This window comes from Lathyrus oleraceus, chromosome 3 (genome assembly GCF_024323335.1).
Source record: "Lathyrus oleraceus cultivar Zhongwan6 chromosome 3, CAAS_Psat_ZW6_1.0, whole genome shotgun sequence".
Lineage (NCBI taxonomy): Eukaryota > Viridiplantae > Streptophyta > Magnoliopsida > Fabales > Fabaceae > Lathyrus > Lathyrus oleraceus.
Genome location: NC_066581.1, coordinates 298,279,679 through 298,298,653, shown reverse-complemented (window position 1 = coordinate 298,298,653; position 18,975 = coordinate 298,279,679). Strand labels below are relative to the sequence as shown.

Here is an 18,975-nt window from a genome sequence, read left to right as displayed (position 1 = left end):
TTTAATTAATCGAGTAGATGATTGATTCACTAAACAAAAATCCAATTTATCTTAAACATCAATTCAAACCTCGATCCAATATCGAGTATTTTATTCAAAATTAAACATACCTAAGTACGGTTAAATAACATTTCATAATAATGAAGTGAAAATGGGGATGGTTTTGAGTTTTCAACTCCTCTCCTCGATTATTTGAATACAAGTTCTCTTACTCGGTTAGTCAAATAATCGTCATTTCTAATCCGCTTAAGCATAATTAAATTGAAACATTCTTACAATAAATAAAATGAAAAGGGAGATGGTTTTAAGCCTTTAACTCCTCTCCTCGATTGTTTGAATACGAGTTTTCTTACTCAGTCAGTTAGACAATTGGCATTTCTTTACAAACCTTAAACCAAGATTAAATCAAATTATTTTCATAATAGCAAAATGAAAAGGGAGATGGCTTTGAGTTTTCAACTTCTCTCCTCAATGGTTTGAATACGAGTTCTCTCACTCAGTTAGTCAAACAATTTTAATTTTTCCATAAATTAATAAATTAATCAAATCGTTTTCACAACAAACTATACGAAAAGGGAGATGGTCTTGAGTCTTCGATTCCTCTCCTCAAATGCTTGAATATGAGTTGTTTTACTCAGCCATTCAAGTACTTGTCGTCTATTCTAAAACACATCAACCATACACAAACTTATTTTCATAATCACTAAGGTGAAAAAGAAAGTGGTCTAGAGTCTTCTATTCCCTTTCCCGACTGTTAGGATACGAGTTATCTTACTCGACTGTCCGAGCAATTATCATCCATTTAAAATACCTTAACTATTATTAAATCCTTTCACAATTAAGTATGAAATGGGAGATGGTCTAGAGCCTTCGATTCCTCTCCTCGATTATTAGGATACAAGTTGTCTTACTCGACTATCCGAATAATCGTCATCCAACCAAAAATATCTAAACACATCTTTTTCTCGCCCACGTGCGATCAAAATCAATCCAAAAACATCAAACATATCAATTTGACTTGTCAACCCCGCGTGACCAGAACCCTTCTTCAAAAAAGAACACTGTTAATCCTTTCTAATACGCACAATAAACTAGTGCTTCAGCCTCCGCCGAGAGTAGACCAGCCAGCGTTTAGCCTTTAGAACGCGATCTACACAGTTGTTCATAAAAAACATCAACCAATCGTAGTTTCCCGAACTATGAATGCTCTCATTTCCTTATTGCACCATAAGGATACGTAGGTAGGAGATTGATGTATCTTCGCGAGCACACTAATAAAAAACCTCCCTTTTCCCCCTTCTGAGGTTTGCATCCATCTTTTTTCAATCTTTTTATCATTCGAAGAAAGCAAACAATAAAAGTTAACATTCAAATTACAAATTAAACTAAGAGGTTCCCTTTGAGTACAACGGACGTGAGGGGTGCTAATACCTTCACCTTGCGTAATCGACTCCCGAACCCGAATATGGTTGCGACGACCATTATTCTATTTTATTAAAGGTTTTATCGATATTTTCCTATTCCTTCATTGGAATAAATAAAGTTTGGTGGTGACTCTGTTCGAACTAACATTTTTCCGCGACCATCGTGAGGGATCGCATTTTTTTCGAGGTGCGACAATAATCCAGCGTTAGATGCTACTCAGAGGATACATGACCAGAAGGTTTTGACTCTAACACAGGAGCTAGTAAAACGAAAGAAGACAGAAACTCTGAAAGAGAAGAATAAATACAGACTCTGAAGACGCACAATCTGAAGACGTCAAGATTTAAGAGAAACTCTGATTCAATCAGATAGAAGTACCCTCTAAAGACGAACATTGCAAAACAAGACTCTGAATACAGGATTCGCTGACTCAGAAAACGTAACCGTGAATAAATCTGCATTTAGAAAGAAACTATTTCTAGAAGGAAATTATGACGTACCCAAAACTGTTTTGGAAAGAAACAAGGAGAGTAATGACATTAATCATTCTTCAATGTCCAAGATTCCATCATCAACCAACGGTCCTCTCAAACTCCTATATAAAGGATGGAATGTCACTCAAGAAAAAATACACCTGAGACACACAAGAATACAAATCTCTCAATCATCTCCTTTCACTCTTTCACAAGTTGTTGCTCTTACATGAAAATTGTTGTTCTTATATTTCTGTAATATTTTCTTATTGTTAGAAGCACTGTGCATTATAAATCATATCATTACTAAGATACTTCCTCAAGTGACTCTGTGCAGTCTAAATACTTGAGAGGGCTAAGGGGTTATTCTCTTAGATGGTTGTTTGTTTAATCTTTCAAGATTGGTGGATTAAGTCCTTTTTTAAGGTGAAATCACCTTGGTCGGGTGGACTGGAGTAGCTTTGAATTTTAAGCGAACCAGTATTAAATTCTATGTCAAATTCTTTTTATTCTGAGTGTGTCCAAATTCTTATAAAGTTTTATTTTCCAAAACAATTCAAACCCCTTTTTCTTGTTTTTCTCTACATTCAATTGGTATCAGGACTTCGGCACTGTTATTGATTCTCTAATCAAACACCTAACAGTGTAGAGAGATCTAGCGTGAGAAAAACACTATGGCCAACACAAATGAAAGAGATAGTTACAATGCTAAACCTCCAATCTTTGATGGAGAAAATTTGATTATTGGAAAGATAGAATTGAAAGTTTCTTTCTGGGCTACGACGCTGATCTATGGGATATAGTCATAATCGGCTACACACCGCCTGTGACTGACGCTGGCGTCGCCATTCCCAGAAGCAGAATGACAGATGATCAGAAGCATGAATTCAAAAACCATCACAAAGCCAGAACGATACTACTAAATGTCATTTCCTACAATGAATATGAAAAGATCACCAACAGGGAAACAACTAGAGAAATACTTGACTCTCTGAGGATGACTCACAAAGGAAATTCTCAAGTCAAAGAGACAAAGGCTCTGGCTCTAATTCAGAAATATGAAGCCTTCAAAATGGAGGATGATGAAGCTGTAGAGGTAATGTTTTCTAGATTTCAAACTTTAATTGCAGGACTCAAAGTTCTGGACAAGGGCTACACAACTGCAGATCATGTCAAAAAGATAGTCAGAAGCTTGCCAAAGAAGTGGAGACTCATGGTCACAATAATAAAGTTATCAAAAGATCTGAATAATATCATCCTTGAGGAACTCATCAGTTCACTCAGAAGTCACGAGATAGAACTTAAGGAAGATGAGCCTCAAAAGAAGATCAAGTCTGTAGCACTAAAGTCCAGATCTGAAAGACGCAAACCAGAAAGAAACAAAGCCTTCCAAGCTGAAGAGGAAGACAATGACGACTCTAAAAAGGAAGACTCTGACGACGAAGAAGAGTTATCCCTTTTGACCAGAAGAGTAAAACAACTCTGGAGAAAAAGGAATAATAACTTCAGAAGACCAAGACCCAAGGGAGATCGCTCAGAATCAACTTCCAGAGATAAGTCAAACAAAGAAATAACATGCTATGAATGCAAGGAAACAGGTCATTACAGAAACGAATGTCCCAAGCTGAAGAAAGAAAGCTCCAAAAGAGAAGGTTCCAAGAAAAGTTCATTCAGAACCAAAAAGGGATTGATGGCCACCTAGGACGATAGTGGATCTGATTCCTCCAAATCAGACTCTGAAGAACAGGCAAATGTTGCACTCATGGCTACCACCTCCAGAAATACATCAGATGGAGAATTTGTTTCTGAAGAAGTATTTTATTGATCTTTCTCGCTCTAACCTTGAATCATGCCTTTCTGAAACTGTAAACTTATATCAGAAACTGTAACAAAAATTCAAAGCTTTAAAAGAGGTTCTTGAAGGAACCATCGAAGAATGTGATAAGCTTGAGATGACAGTTTCAGAACTAAAAGATGAAAACCAAACTTTGATAAAAGAAAGAGACTCCACAAATAAACAGTGTTCAAAACTTGAAGAAGCGTTATCTCAAGCCCCACAAACTTCTAACACAACAATATATGAATATGAAAAATCTTTTCAAAAGTTTCTGAAAAATGGGATAGAAAGAAGCAGAATGGCATCCATGATTTATGGAGTAAGTCAGAATAATAAAAGAGGAATAGGGTATGTCCCCAGTGAAGATAAGTCTTCTACAGATGACAAACCTAAATCTCCTTTTTCTTATCACTACACACATACAAAAGCACAACGTTTTGATAATGCTAGAAAACCCAAAGTTCTAAGAAACTCTGGGAAAACTAATCACAAAGGACCCAAAAGATTCTGGGTACCAAAGGATAAGATTGTTTATGTTGCAGATATCTTATGCAGCAGAGTTAAGACACCAATCATGGTACCTGGACTCTGGATGCTCGCGACACATGACGGGAAGAAAGTATATGTTCCAAAGCCTGGAACTTAAAGATGTTGGCTTCGTAGGTTTCATAGGAAATCAGAAAGGAAGAACCAGAGGCTCCAGAACTATTGGTAATGGAACTCTTCCCTCTATATCTGATGTTCTCTATGTTGAAGAATTAATGCATAACCTGTTATCAATAAGTCAATTAAGTGATAATGGTTATGATGTAATCTTCAATCAAAAAACATGTAAAGCAATTAATCAGAATATTGGAACAGTTCTATTCACTGGCAAGAGGAAAAACAATATTTACAAAATAAATATTTCAGACCTAAAAGATCAAAATGTAAAATGTCTGATGTCTGTTCATGAAGAGCAATGGGTATGGCATAGACGCTTGGGCCACATTAGCATGAGAAAACTCTCTCATCTAAATAAACTCGAGTTAGCCAGAGGCCTACCTAAACTGAGAAGCTCTATGTGAGGAATGTCAGAAAGGTAAATTTTCAAAAACATATTTTAAAAAGAAAAATATTGTTTCTACCTCTAAGCCTCTAGAACTTCTTCACATTGACCTGTTTGGGCCTGTTAAGACAACGTCAGTCAATGGAAAGAAGTATGAACTAGTTATTATTGATGATTTTAGTCGTTGGACATGGGTAAAATTCCTAAAGCACAAGAGTGAGTCTCACTCTGTATTCACTAGCTTTTGTTCCAAAGTGCAAAACGAATTTGACTCTAAAATCATCAGAGTCAGAAGTGATCATGGTGGCGAATTCGAGAATAAATTTTTTGAGGAACTATTTGATTCTAATGGAATATCCCATGATTTTTTTTGTCCTAGAACTCCATAATAAAATGGAGTTATAGAGAGGAAGAATAGGACACTCCAGGAGATGGCCAAAACCATGATCAATGAAACAAATGTGGCTAAGCACTTTTGCGCTGAAGCAGTAAATACAACGTGTTATATTCAGAATAGAATCTCTATAAGACCTATTCTGGAAAAGAATCCCTATGAACTGTGTAAGGGAAGAAAACCCAACATTTCTTATTTCCATCCTTTTGGATGCTCGTGTTTTATTCTTAATACTAAAGAACATCTAAACAAGTTTGATTCAAAAGCACAAAAAGGTATTATGTTAGAATACTTAGAACGCTCTAAAGGCTACAGAGTATACAACACAGAAACCAAAATTGTGGAAGAATCAATACATGTTAGATTTGATGATTAGCTTGACCCTGAAAAGTCAAAGCTAGTTGAGAAACTTGCAGATTTAGAGATCACTCTTGCAGGCTTTAACGAAAAGACTAAAGCACCAAAAGTATCTGATAGACAAAAGCCAGATGAAACTGAAGCCTAAACTATCCAGAAAAGATCAAGAAGTTACCCCAACATCTCTGAAGATTTGATTCTAGGAAACAAGGATGAACTTGTCAGAACTAGGTCAACATTCAAAGTATCTGAAGAAACTCCTCTAGGATTAGTATCTCTAATCAAACCTACTTCCTGTAATGAGGCACTTCAAGACAATGATTGGGTTCTGGCTATGAAAGAAGAGCTAGATCAATTCTCAAAGAATGACGTCTGGGATCTCGTCCCAAAGCCTAAAGGAATTCACATTATCGGAACCAGATGGGTGTTCAAAAACAAACTAAATGAAAAGGGAGAAGTAGTCAAAAATAAAGCATGACTGGTGGCACATGGATGAACTTGTCAGAACTAGGTCAACATTCAAAGTATCTGAAGAAACTCCTCTAGGATTAGTATCTCTAATCCAACCTACTTTCTGTGATGAGGCACTTCAAGACAATGACTGGGTTCTGGCTATGAAAGAAGAGCTAGATCAATTCTCAAAGAATGACGTCTGGGATCTCGTCCCAAAGCCTAAAGGAATTCACATTATCGGAACCAGATGGGTGTTCAGAAATAAACTGAACAAAAAGGGAGAAGTAGTAAGAAATAAAGCACGACTGGTGGCATATGGGTACAGTCAACAAGAAGGCATTGACTACAACGAAACCTTTTCCCCAATCGCTAGGTTAGAATCTATTCACCTACTTGTTTCATTTGCTGTGAATCATTCAATGAAACTATATCAAATGGATGTCAAGAGTGAATTCCTTAATGGTTATATATCATAAGAAGTTTATGTCAATCAACCTCCAAGTTTTGAAAACTCTAAATGTCCAGAACACGTTTTTAAACTTAATAAATCACTGTATGGTTTAAAACAAGCTCCTAGAGCTTGGTATGAAAGACTAAATAACTTTCTTCTGGAACATAATTTTATTAGAGGAAAGGTTGACTCTACACTCTTCTGTAAAAACATTAAAAGTGATCTCATGGTATGCCAGATATATGTTGATGACATTATTTTTGGTTCAGCTAACCCCTCTGTATGTCAAGAATTCTCTGAGTTAATGCAGGCAGAATTTGAAATGAGCTTGATGCAAGAACTAAAGTTCTTTATAGGAATTCAAATCAATCAAGCTTCAGAAGCTACCTACGTTTATCAAAGTAAGTACATAAAAGACATTCTGAAGAAATTCGAAATGGCTGAATGCAAACTTGCTAAGACACAAATGCATCCAACCTGCATTCTGGAGAAAGAAGAAATTAGCCAGAAGGTTTGTCAGAAGATTTATCGTGGTAGGATAGACTCTCTTCTCTATCTAACGACTACTCGCCCTGATATTTTGTTTAGTGTATGTCTTTGTGCCAGATTCCAATCAGATCCCAAAGAATCTCATTTAACAACTGTTAAAAGAATCCTCAGGTATCTTAAAGGAACCCCTAAGCTCGGCCTGATGTATGAGAAAACATCAGAGTATAGGCTCTCTGGTTATTATGATGCAGATTATGCAGGGGGAAAGAATGGAACGTAAAAGTACATTTGGAAACTGTCAGCTCTTGGGAAATAACCTTATATCTTGGGTCAGCAAAAGGCAATCAACCATAGCTCTATCCACTGCAGAAGCAGAATATATATCAACGTCACTCTGCACTACTCAGATGCTCTGGAGGAAAAATCAACTTGAAGACCTTCTGATCTTTGAGAGTAACGTCCCTATTTTCTGTGATAATATTGCTGCCATTTGTTTAAGTAAGAATCTTATTCTACATTCCATAGCTAAGCACATAGAAATAAAACATCATTTCATTAGAGACTATGTTCAGAAAGGGGTAATATCCTTAAAATTTATTGATACAGACCATCAATGGGCTGACATATTTACTAAACCCCTCGTTGAAGACAAATTCTCTTTTATTTTGAGAAATTTAAACATTCAAATCTATCCAGAATAAATGTGCTTCTCTGAAATAGCAGAATAAGACTCTGAATTAAAACATCTGGTATCTGGATCTGACTCTGATGCTTCTACCAGTTATGAGTCATCTGAATCAGAAATCCTCAGGACCCAACCCTTTGGTATTCCTGAAGATCAGATAAAGTAACATGTGGAGCTTCATGCGTATGACCTTGAAACTTCTAGACAGCTGTCTAGCAGAAATCAAGAGACAAGCTCTTGAAATCTCCTCGAGCAGTGTGCTGATTTGGGGATTAGACCTCCATCATGGGCTATAATCATTCTCCTCCAAACGTGCAAACTTGGTTAACGTGTTGCATTTAATTATTTAACAATTAAACTACTCTTAATGTTGTCATTTTGCATGCATCTTTGTGGGTATATAACCTCTTCACACATTACAATATCACACTTTACACTCACGTCTACACTAAACCATTTCTCTCTCTCAGTTCTTCATCATCTTCAAGATTTCTACAGTTTCTTCATCAAGTTTTTCATTCAACCTTCATCTTAAACCTTGTTCGTCATGGATGCTCAACAAAAATCTGTCTACAACTTCTCTTAACAAATGAACTCAACGGAGCAGACACCCATTTCTACTCAACAAACAATAGCAACCACTGGTCTCGTCTCTACCCCCATCTACAGGGAACCTCATATTCTTGATCGTGAACCCCACATCCACCTAGCAACACCGTTTGAAAAGCTTGAAGTACTGTGTGAGTCGCTAGTGGATTTTGAAAACATGAAGAAAAATGGCGTAGACCTAACTGAAGAGTTAAGGATGCAAGGGTGGGAAACCTACTTTCAAAGACTCTATGGCCCTGTGTACACATACCTGGTGAAGGAGTTCTGGCGTTTTGCAGACTCAAATGAACACTACATCGTCTCTCTTGTTCTGAGAGTCAAGATAGTCATCACTTAGAAATCTATTGCCTCTCTTTTGAATATGGAGAAGACAGGAGGAAGACGCATCTACAACATCAACCCTAGGGCAAAATACTTGTCCCAAGAAATCAATCCCACTATCTTCCAACAGAGTGCTGAAGGTAAACACTCCAAGAACAAGGAGCTCCATCAGAACCTTCGTGTCTGGTTGAAGATCATCCTAGACACCATTCATCATCGCCCTGTATCAAACTCTTCTGACTACATCAACACAGATCAGAAGTGTATTCTATACTGCATCCACAAAGGGCTTAAACTGTGTCTGCCAGCACTACTCTTCAAGTATCTCTGAGACTCCATCAAAGATACCAGAAACAAAATGAAGACCAGAAACTACATCCCTCTGGGAAGACTTATCTCAGATGTTCTAATCGAGAGTGGCTTAGTGGATCACCTGATCCATCTCAGACTAATGGAAGATGTCACTATTGACATTGGGAGACCGCTGAATGCTCGGAATCTGAAGAGTATGGGGATCATTCATCAAGTCAGAGCTAAACCAACACTAAACACCTCCTAGGAAGCACTCAAGGATCAGAGGAAGATTCCCAATGGACTCTATCTGTTCTCCAAGATTGACCCTCCAGAAGTGGTAGCTTACTATCTATAAGATCTTGCCAATCAAGGGGTGGACATCTCTGAGTTCTCAGTAGATTGGCTACCTGAGCATCCACCAAACTTCATGAAGAGGATGCGAGAGCCCTCTGAGAAGTCCAAGAAGGCAAAGAAAGCAAAGCTGGGAGAATCTTCTGGGTCAAGACCTCTAGTCCCTCTGGCTGGCTCTCCAAGTAAGTTTATACCTCTCTCCCGCTCTGTTAAAATCAAACCTATTGCTTCTTCTCTTCCCCAAACCACTCCAATATACACCTCATCTGAAACACCCCCCTCAACCACCAGAACCTCTAACCCACCCTCACTAAAATTCAACCTTGCTACCACCACGCTACCTATTTCTGAAGTAGAAATGTTGAATGAAACTACCTCACCATCATCATCATCCTCACCTCAATCCCCACCATACTATGTACTCTCCTCTGACAATGAACCATCTGACCCCCAATCCCCCACTCTGGCTCAGCTACAAGCTCGTGCTCTGGCCTCTCAACAGCCATCACACACTGAACCTGAACCATAAGTCACTTCCCCACCCCCTGAACAACAAAATCCAACTACATCTGAACAGCCTCAAACACCACCACCTGCACAACAACCAAATCCACCTTCTGAAGCTCAACCAATCCACTCACTATCTGAACCAAATCCACAACCTGAAAAAACAACACCGTCCCCCTATGCTATTTCCAACACCACCAATTTATGTTGCCTCCATCGCTCCCACTCTAAATCTTGGTGACATCAATTCACCTTCTCCATACTCCCTAGCCTCTACCACTGAACCAGACACTGCCTTCCCTACCCTAGAAGAAGCAATAAAAGTTTGTGCAGAGTCTTCAGTAGAGAAGATCAAGTCTCTGACTATCAACTCTGGCATCAGCGATGATCCCTCTGAAGTAAGGATCCACTGGAACAGAGTGATTAGCTAGATGACCTCTGAAGCCTTCAAACTGAAAGGCCTCTCTAAACAAGTCCGCAACGACTTCATCAGAGATGCTGGTATAAGGCTCCAAGATCGCCTGGACAGAGAGGCTGAGGAACAGGCTAGGAAGGAAGCAAAAGAGAAAGCTCGCCTGGAAGAAGAACAGAGGATCAGAGAAGCTGAAGAAAAGGCTGTTGCTGCTGCTGCTGAGGCTGAGGCAAAAGCTCTAGCCGAAGCTGAAGAAGCAATACGTGTTGCTGCAGAGGAAGCTGCCAAGGCCAGATCTAATGCTTTGACTCAGGGGGAGAAATCCAACTCTGGGTTTTCCCCTCTGGTCTTAAAGACTCCGGAGGAACTGCAAAAGGAACAACAAGTGGTTCGAGTTAGGCTGGATCAACAGGATTCCGTCAACATCAACATTTAGAACATGTTGTCTTAGCTGCTCCAAAGGATGCCTCCGCCCTTAAACCCTTAGGCACCTAGGCTATTTGATTGTTGCTTTACCTCTGATCTTTTTACCTTCTGATCTATATGTTTTTTACTACATGTGCGTACCTATTTTCCCTTTATGAATATCAAATTCCTACCTATGTTTTTCTTGTGTCTTTTTTATTTTGACAAAAAGGGGGAGAACTAAAACAACTCTGATGGAAACATAACTAAAACCTCTCAAGGCACTGCAAACATTAATAAATATTATTAAACTGATGACTAAAGATATGCAGGAAAATATCTAAAGCACTAAACCAAAGAAGGTCCGGTAAGAACTTATGTTAAATTTAATGATCTAACTTAGGGGGAGTCCCCTTCCTTATCTGCTCTGAGATTTTTTCGTACTGTTTCATCTCCACACTGTCTTGTTTTGTCATCATCAAAAATGGGGAGATTATAAGAACAAAGTTGGTTCTATAATGTATCTTTAAGATTTTGATGATAACAAAGGATGAAACTAAAATGGTACCCTAACAAAAAATTTCTTAAGTGTGTAGGGCTCTGATCAAACAATCAGATAGATAAATCATCAGATATAGAATCTAGCGTTAGATGCTACTCAGAGGATACGTGACCAAAAGGTTTTGACTCTAAAACAAGCGCTAGCAAAACGAAAGAAGTCAGAAACTCTGAAAGAGAAGAATAAATGCAGACTCTGAAGACGGACAATCTGAAGACGTCAAGATTTAAGAGAAACTCTGATTCAATCAGATAGAAGTACCCTCTAAAGACGAACATTGCAAAACAAGACTCTGAATACAGGATTCGCTGACTCAGAAAATGTAACCGTGAAGAAATCTATATTTAGAAAGAAACTATTTCTAGAAGGAAATTATGACACACCCAAAACTGTTTTGGAAAGAAACAAGGAGAGTAATGACATTAATCATTCTTCAATGTCCAAGATTCCGTCATCAACCAACGGTCCTCTCAAACTCCTATATAAAGGATGGAATGTCGCTCAAGAAAAATACACCTCAGACACACAAGAATGCAAATCTCTCAATCATCTCCTTTCACTCTTTCACGAGCTGCTGCTTTTACGTGAAAATTGTTGTTCTTATATATCTGTAATATTTGCTTATTGTTAGAGGCACTGTGCATTATAAATCATATCATTACTAAGATACTTCCTCAAGTGACTCTGTGAAGTCTGAATACTTGAGAGGGCTAAGGGATTATTCTCTTAGACGGTTGTTTGTGTGATCTTTCAAGATTAGTGGATTAAGTCCTTTTTGAAGGCGAAATCACCTTGTCCGGGTGGAATGGAGTAACTTTGAATTTCAAGCGAACCAGTATAAAGTTCTGTGACAAATTCTTTTTATTCTGAGTGTGTCCAAATTCTTAAAAAGTTTTATTTTCCAAAATAATTCAAACCCCCATTTCTTGTTTTTCTCTACCTTCATGTAGTTAGTAGTATAAGCATAGAAGAAACTTTTACTTATGATCCAACTAAAGGAAACCCAACCTCCTTTGTCCGCTCCTTTCAGCTCGAAGAAAGATAAGAACAAATCTAAAATAGGGATTATGTTCATTGCCTCATGTAGCGGGAAATTCATGATCATCAAGCTAGAGATCAAATAACAAGAGTCGCCACCGCGCTTTTATTGTTTCCAAGGGAAAGGGGAAAAAGTACGAACAAAACCCAAAAAGTAAGAAGTTTTCAAATCAAAACTAATAAAATGTCAGAGATTACAGGTAAGGGGGTTGGTTACACAGAAGGAAGGTGTTAGCACCCAAAGTGTCCTAGGTACTCCTAGGGAGCCCTTTTGTGTGCATATGTATTTGGTACAAAGTGATGTTTACAAACAAATAGAATGGGGGGATGAGAAAAGAATTCATTAATTATATTTTTGTGTTTGGCAAGACCTTCGGTCTTGTGCCTACGTACCAACATAAAAATGAGGGATCAAAACCTCGTAGTTCGTGATACAAAATTCAAAATGGATGCATTTTTTTAACAAAATTAAGTTTGAAAGGCACAAAGGCCAAAAAAATGGTTTGAATGAGTTAATTCTTTTTTTGGATTTTTGAAAGTTTAAGTCAAGTATAGTTAAGTCTATTTACAAGTTTGATTTAAGAAAAGAAGTTTGAAAATGCAATGGCATAAGGCCAAAGTTTCTATCTTTTTGCAAAAGTGGTCTAAGTTTAGAACAAAAGTGGTTCACACAAAGAAGATTTTGAAAAATGGAGGGAGAGATTTTGAAATTAAAGAAATGGGGAGGAGATGAAGAGACTATCCTATGTACAAAATTAAAAGTTTAGAGTTGAAAAGATCTGACCAAATGGGTAGCAATCCAATAGACAAGAATGTCAATAGAAACCCAGAATTCCCTTGGACTTTTAGAATCAAGCAACACACAAATGCACAATTATATTATCTTGAAGAGCAAGGCATCAAATAAAGATGGCCACATCCAAGCTTATCCATTCCATGATCTTCTCCAATATAGCCCATGTAACAGATGAATTCCACAAGTCACAGGTTCAAATAACAGCTTCACAATGATCATGTTACAGATGAACTTAGAGAGATCTTGAATGATGTATCAAATGAAGTTTCAAATTGCAAGCTCTTAGTTTCTCAACAAGTTGTCATTGGCCAAGTCCTTTAGCATAGGAAGGTTGCCTAGATTCTAAGTCTATTTGTCCAAAATCAAGCCAACAGTCCACACAAAAGTTTTTTTAGGGTTTTTGTTATTATTATATACATTAATGGTCAAAGACCATACAAACAAGCAAAGTATACACAAACAAGATATATCACACAATATGGTCCAAATGGACAAAGTGAAAATTACATTAACATAAACAATTAGAATGATATGAACAATGGAAAATGAATAGAGTGCTAAAAGTAAATTGCATTAATGTAAAGGCTTGAAATTAAAAGTTAGTAGTTAATTGGTTAGAAGTTAGTATTGTTTTGCTTTTACTTTTCATTTCAAGACATTCTTTGGAGAACACTCAACCCACTTATCACAAGCATGAATCCTTGAACCAAAATATCTTCCAAAGGAAGGAAAGAAGACCAAGTTTCCACACAATACCATGAAAGAGTGGAGACTTACAATCTCACTAACTAGAATGCTTATGCCTTTTATGTCACAAATTTAGCGTTATGTTAAGTAATCGTAATTGGACTTATGTAGAAGTCACAACTATTTGAGGTCGGGCAATAGAATTTTGGTGTTAATGCATGTTAGATACCTAGTATAATGGACTATGCTCATGAAACATACCACACAAAAAAGAATATGCAAAAGGTGTGGCCTAATCTCATCCATACTCATGTCAATTTTTCAATCAACTAGCATTAGGACTTTGAGATGTCATATGCCAAATGGAATGAATTAATGAAGAAAGGGAATAAGATGAAGTGGGGGTGGGGGGGTGGGGGGGGGGGGGGGAATGAATTAAATCACAAATTGTTCAAATGAGGACTTTTACCAAATTAATATCATCCATTCATTTTGGGAGATGGAATGTACGTTCCATCAATCCCCTAAATCTAATGATATTAATTTGACAAAGTTAAATCAACCTTGACCAAGGCCCAACAACAAGAGTTAAACATAAACAAGTCATCACAATTGGTCAACAAATTTATTTGGCATTTATTCAAATTAAAAATACTAAAATAGTGCATTTAAATTAAATATGGTTTGTCCAATTCCTAAAATCTCATCAAAACACCAAAGAAATGGCCATGAGATTTATCATAGGTCAAACAAGGTCAAAGGCCCTTGGAGAAAAAAATCATAATTTTTGGACATTTAAAAATATTTTTAAACAATTAAAAACAAATGCAAAATCAATTAATTCATAAAAAATATTAATAATGATCCAAAAAATAATTTTAGTTCAGAATATGAAAGAGAAAAATATTTGAATTTTTTTTGTGAAAGTCCCATGTTTTTTGGATCAATATTGAATTTAATATGAATTATTGAAAATAATGCAATAAAAATGAAAATTAAAATATCAGAAAAAACGTGGACTACTTGATCTCCCTTATTAATTGAGGTGGCAGATCAAGTGGCCAGAAACACGCGTTCCACCGTGCACACGATTCAACGCGCAATAGGCATGGTATTCAAAAGGAACGAACCAGATTAAAACAAATGAGATGGATCCTATGGCTGTGAGAGATGCCAACACATCGCCGGAGCTGTAGCTCCGGTCTTCTTCTCCGGTGTACCTCATCGGACTGGTCCACAATCAACCATCACCAAAATTAAAAACAAGAACATGATTTCAAAGTAAAAATGGCACTGAGCTCAAATCTGGCCTCAATTCACTCTAACTCCAACTATATTGAGAGATACATCGAGTTGAAATTTGAGGTACATGAACTGAGTTGCTTCGATTTGGCCTTAAAGCAACTCAATCTTCTTGCCTACATTGGTAGGACTTCAGACAACCAAAGAATCAATAGAATTGAGCAAGAACTTGAGAAAATCGAAGAGATCAAAAATTTTGGAAAATACCTTCAATGGAGGTCTGGATTCAACTGATCTTGATCTTGCTTGTGCTTGATCTCACTCCACTTGCTTGCAGAAGAAGGATTGGATGCTTAAAAGGTTGTGGATTCCTGGAGATTTGAATTTCAAAATAGTGGAAATTCAACCTCAAATGCAAATGAATTTCTCAGGTTTATCCTTTGCAAAGTGAGGGTTAGAGATGGGGGATCAAAGCTGGCGCGAATGTGTCTTCATTGCTGAGCATATGAGGCTCTATTTATAGCTGAAACCATTGATATTTGCACACTTGAAATCACTTTCCAAATTTGGTCATTGATGATACATGGATGCATGGGCACGCATAGGCCCATAAAATCATTTCCATAAGTCCACAAATGAATGTTAGATAGTCTAAATTCAGCTTGGATTGCAAGGCAAGTGTGCATTTGGATTTGAAGTTTGATCCTTGCCAAGTGATGTCACCATGTTCATTCCATGCACAACCTATGCATTCCTTGTCCAAAATGAATGAATTTGAGCTCTTTGGAAAGGTGAGATCAAGAGGAACAACTTTCATGTTCAACACTTTTTCATTTGGAGCTTGCAACTTAGAGAAATTTCAGGTGGAAGTTTAGAAATTTTTGACATATCAAAATTTTTCTAAGTGTCAAGCCATATGTCTCAATATTCTACCTTGCTTAACTTTTTATATGAGCTTCAAATGTGAAAAGTGTATTCATCAAAGTTATATCTCTTTCAAATACCTTCAAAATGGTCACCAATTTCATGTCATTTGGATTTGAAATGATAGAGTTATGTATTTTTGAAGTTTGGAAAAATCACTTGATCAATGGTATAGGCCAAAAGTGACCTATAATGTAACCTCATATCACATGCTCAAAGAATTTGAATTAGCTCCCACTCCAAACATAAAAGTTTAAGTAGACACGTTGAATTTGATTGTGCAACTTGGAAATATTTCATCTCATAAAAATTGAGCAAGTTATGGCCTTGGGAAGTTGACTTTCAAATTAGGGTTTAGACAAAATGACCTATAATGTTTCAACATAGAAAAATGATTTTACAAGCAAAAATAGACCTAGGTCTCAACATGAAAGTTGTTTGGAATGTCATTTAGAGTACGTTTTCTCTTGGAATCATTTTCATATGGTGAAATTGTAGGAGATAGGGTCTAGAGAGACCCAGTTTTGATCAGATGAATCCATCTGGCTAACCACCATCAACCAACTTGCTAACTTCCAATTCTCTTGACTTTCTTGGCTCATGGTAGATCATATATGCATAAGATGATGAATTTTGATGTGTCCCTTGATAAATTTGATCAATTGGTGAGATAGTTTGTTGGAGAAGTTACTCAAGATACTCAGTCAAACTAGGGTTTCCAAGGCAAATCACCCTCAAACTCTTGAAGAAAACTTTATCAATATAACATGTAGAGAACATTGGGACTCATATAATGCTTATAAACATTATTGAATCAATTCTTGGTTGTGCTTTTTGTTCATGAGGGTCCCAAACCCTAGATGTGAACTTGATGAATCCATGGAATCATGCCCTTCCTACAAAAGAGTTAGACAAAATGCAAAGACATATTTTTGTTATTTGGTTAGTAAAATGATAAAATACAAGTATGATACAATCACAAAGTGCTTAGTGATCTCTCCCAAAACAAACTCAATGAAAGAGGGGTAAGGAGGATGCCAAGGTATGATCCCAATGCTAGTGCTTATGATGAAATTTCATGAGGGATCTTAGGGTCAAAATTGGGGTCTTACACCTCACAAACAAGTTCAAAAGCTTTAATAAAACCCCATTCATTTGGACGTAGTTGAGAATGGGAGATGTTTAAAGTTTTAAGGAGATCGAATTCAAAATCATTAATAGGGATACTAGTCTTAAAATCCTTGATTGCCCCTGAATAAAAATAAAAATATTCGCTTGATACTCCCCTTGGTCGAGTGATGCAAACTCTTTCACTAACCGCACAAGGTTCCGGCACAACATCTTCTTCATTCCCGGTTGAAGAAATTTGTCTGTTAGATCGGAGTTTTGAAATATAGTTATCGTCAAGTGTGTTGTGGTCATAGCTTAGGACTTCCTTGTCAATAAAAGATCATGTCATCTCCATCATACTGCCCACATAATCTGACGACAAAGATTTTCAATCAGTTTTTCTATAAGGTGAAGAAATGTTACCATAAACTTCCTTAATAATTTGATCAAATTCTAGTTGCCCCAGATGGCCATCGCAATCTCTCAAGCATTCATCCTAGAGTTTCCTTCTCTCTCGGGCATTGAGGGGAGTCGATACATTCCCCAAATCATCACACTCGCGTATTATAACCATGATAAAAGAATAAAGTAAGATTAAGTAAGGCAAAGAAGTAATACCTGTGACTTGTGTTTACAAAAGCGATTTGCAGAAGCGCAAAAACATGGTCAATAAATCTTGAAGAAAAGAAACAAGGGTCGAAAAAAATGAGCAAAGGAACAAAGAGGGTAGGGGTTTTATGGAAATATATTTTACAACAGTCAACAAACCCTATCGAGCTAGAGTCATGATAGTGATTGGATTCCCTATAAAAGTCATCGTGACAAGGAGAGGGAAGAAATGTGACAAGATGGTCATCATTATTATTCTTTAAAAAAACCCACTCACACGTTAGCAAACCATAAAGGTGGCCGTGAGACGGAAGTAGGACCTAATTCAAGAAGAAAATAATTCTAGGATTCTCTATTCAAACACTTCATCATGTTAGGTCTCGTGGTCAGGGGGCTTATGTATGTCTCGAAATTCTCAAAGTCGAGTTATAAGTCACTGATCCCCATTATGGAGAGTCAATATGCCAAGTATTTGTAGAGAATTACAAAATGTCGAGTTGCTATAAATGAAACAAGTTGGAGCCCAGACTATAAGGTTATTAGAGATGTATTTTTGAACGACATGTATAGATCGGCATAACGGCTATGAGGTAGTTTCAAGGTTTCATGGGAGTTACGAAAAGTGATCAAGAGGACATTACATGATAACAATGAGAGCAACGACGTTATGGCTATCATTTAATATGGAACTTGAGAAGACACTTTTTAATGATCCTAAAGACGAGTATAAAGACTTCCCACATAAGAAAAAAAAGACAAGCAAGAAGTATCACCTAAAAAACTTTCAACATAAGAAAGAAAGGACAAGCAAGAAGTATCACCTAAATTACCATACATTTGCGATTTCGTCCAAGGGAGATTATTCAAAAGGTGTTTATTAAAAACAATACCCTTTTATAAAATATTAAAAACAATAAAAGTAATATTAATTATATGATAGTATAATTGAAAAATATACATTAGAAATTGAAATTGATCATTTATTTTAAAATGTTTTTTTTATTTTAAATAAATCACTCAAAAAGTAAAAAAAAAATCTCTTTAAAATAAATAAATAAGATATCGCAACTAAAATTTTATTTTTCTAGGTAAATAAGATACCCCTAAAATTGGATATCCATGCAAGACTTCTAGCTTGGCTGTTTAAGTGTACTTATATTTATACTAAATTGGAGAAGGCGGGGTACTTTAGTGATTAAATCATAGTACCTAAAAAATTGTTGGAAATTGAAAACCCATTCGCCGCACAGTCATCAAAATCAGATCTGAGTTTGTGTTCCGTTAAACACAACAAAATATGGTGGTCCTCACCAAAGGTAACATGCATGACCCCACCATGTGCCTTCTCTCACCTTCACCAATCACGATCATGGAGCTCACAGCTGCTCACTCACAAACAAAATAACGTCCAAAAAGGCAAAAATCATTATAGAACGCACCACACCACAAAACTACACCACTCCCACTACCACACAAAAATTAAATAACATTGCACTGTA

The 18,975-nt window shown here is 36.8% G+C and overlaps 1 protein-coding gene across 1 annotated transcript; it reads left to right on the top strand.

Annotated features, from left to right (window-relative positions):
• The first annotated feature begins 9,873 nt into the window (after positions 1 to 9,873).
• Positions 9,874 to 10,542, top strand: LOC127130948 (eukaryotic translation initiation factor 4 gamma-like). The gene is made up of 2 exons (XM_051059898.1): positions 9,874 to 10,049; positions 10,188 to 10,542. The coding sequence occupies exons 1-2, from the start codon at positions 9,874 to 9,876 to the stop codon at positions 10,540 to 10,542; spliced, it is 531 nt and encodes a 176-aa protein (XP_050915855.1).
• Positions 10,543 to 18,975: the final 8,433 nt, after the last annotated feature.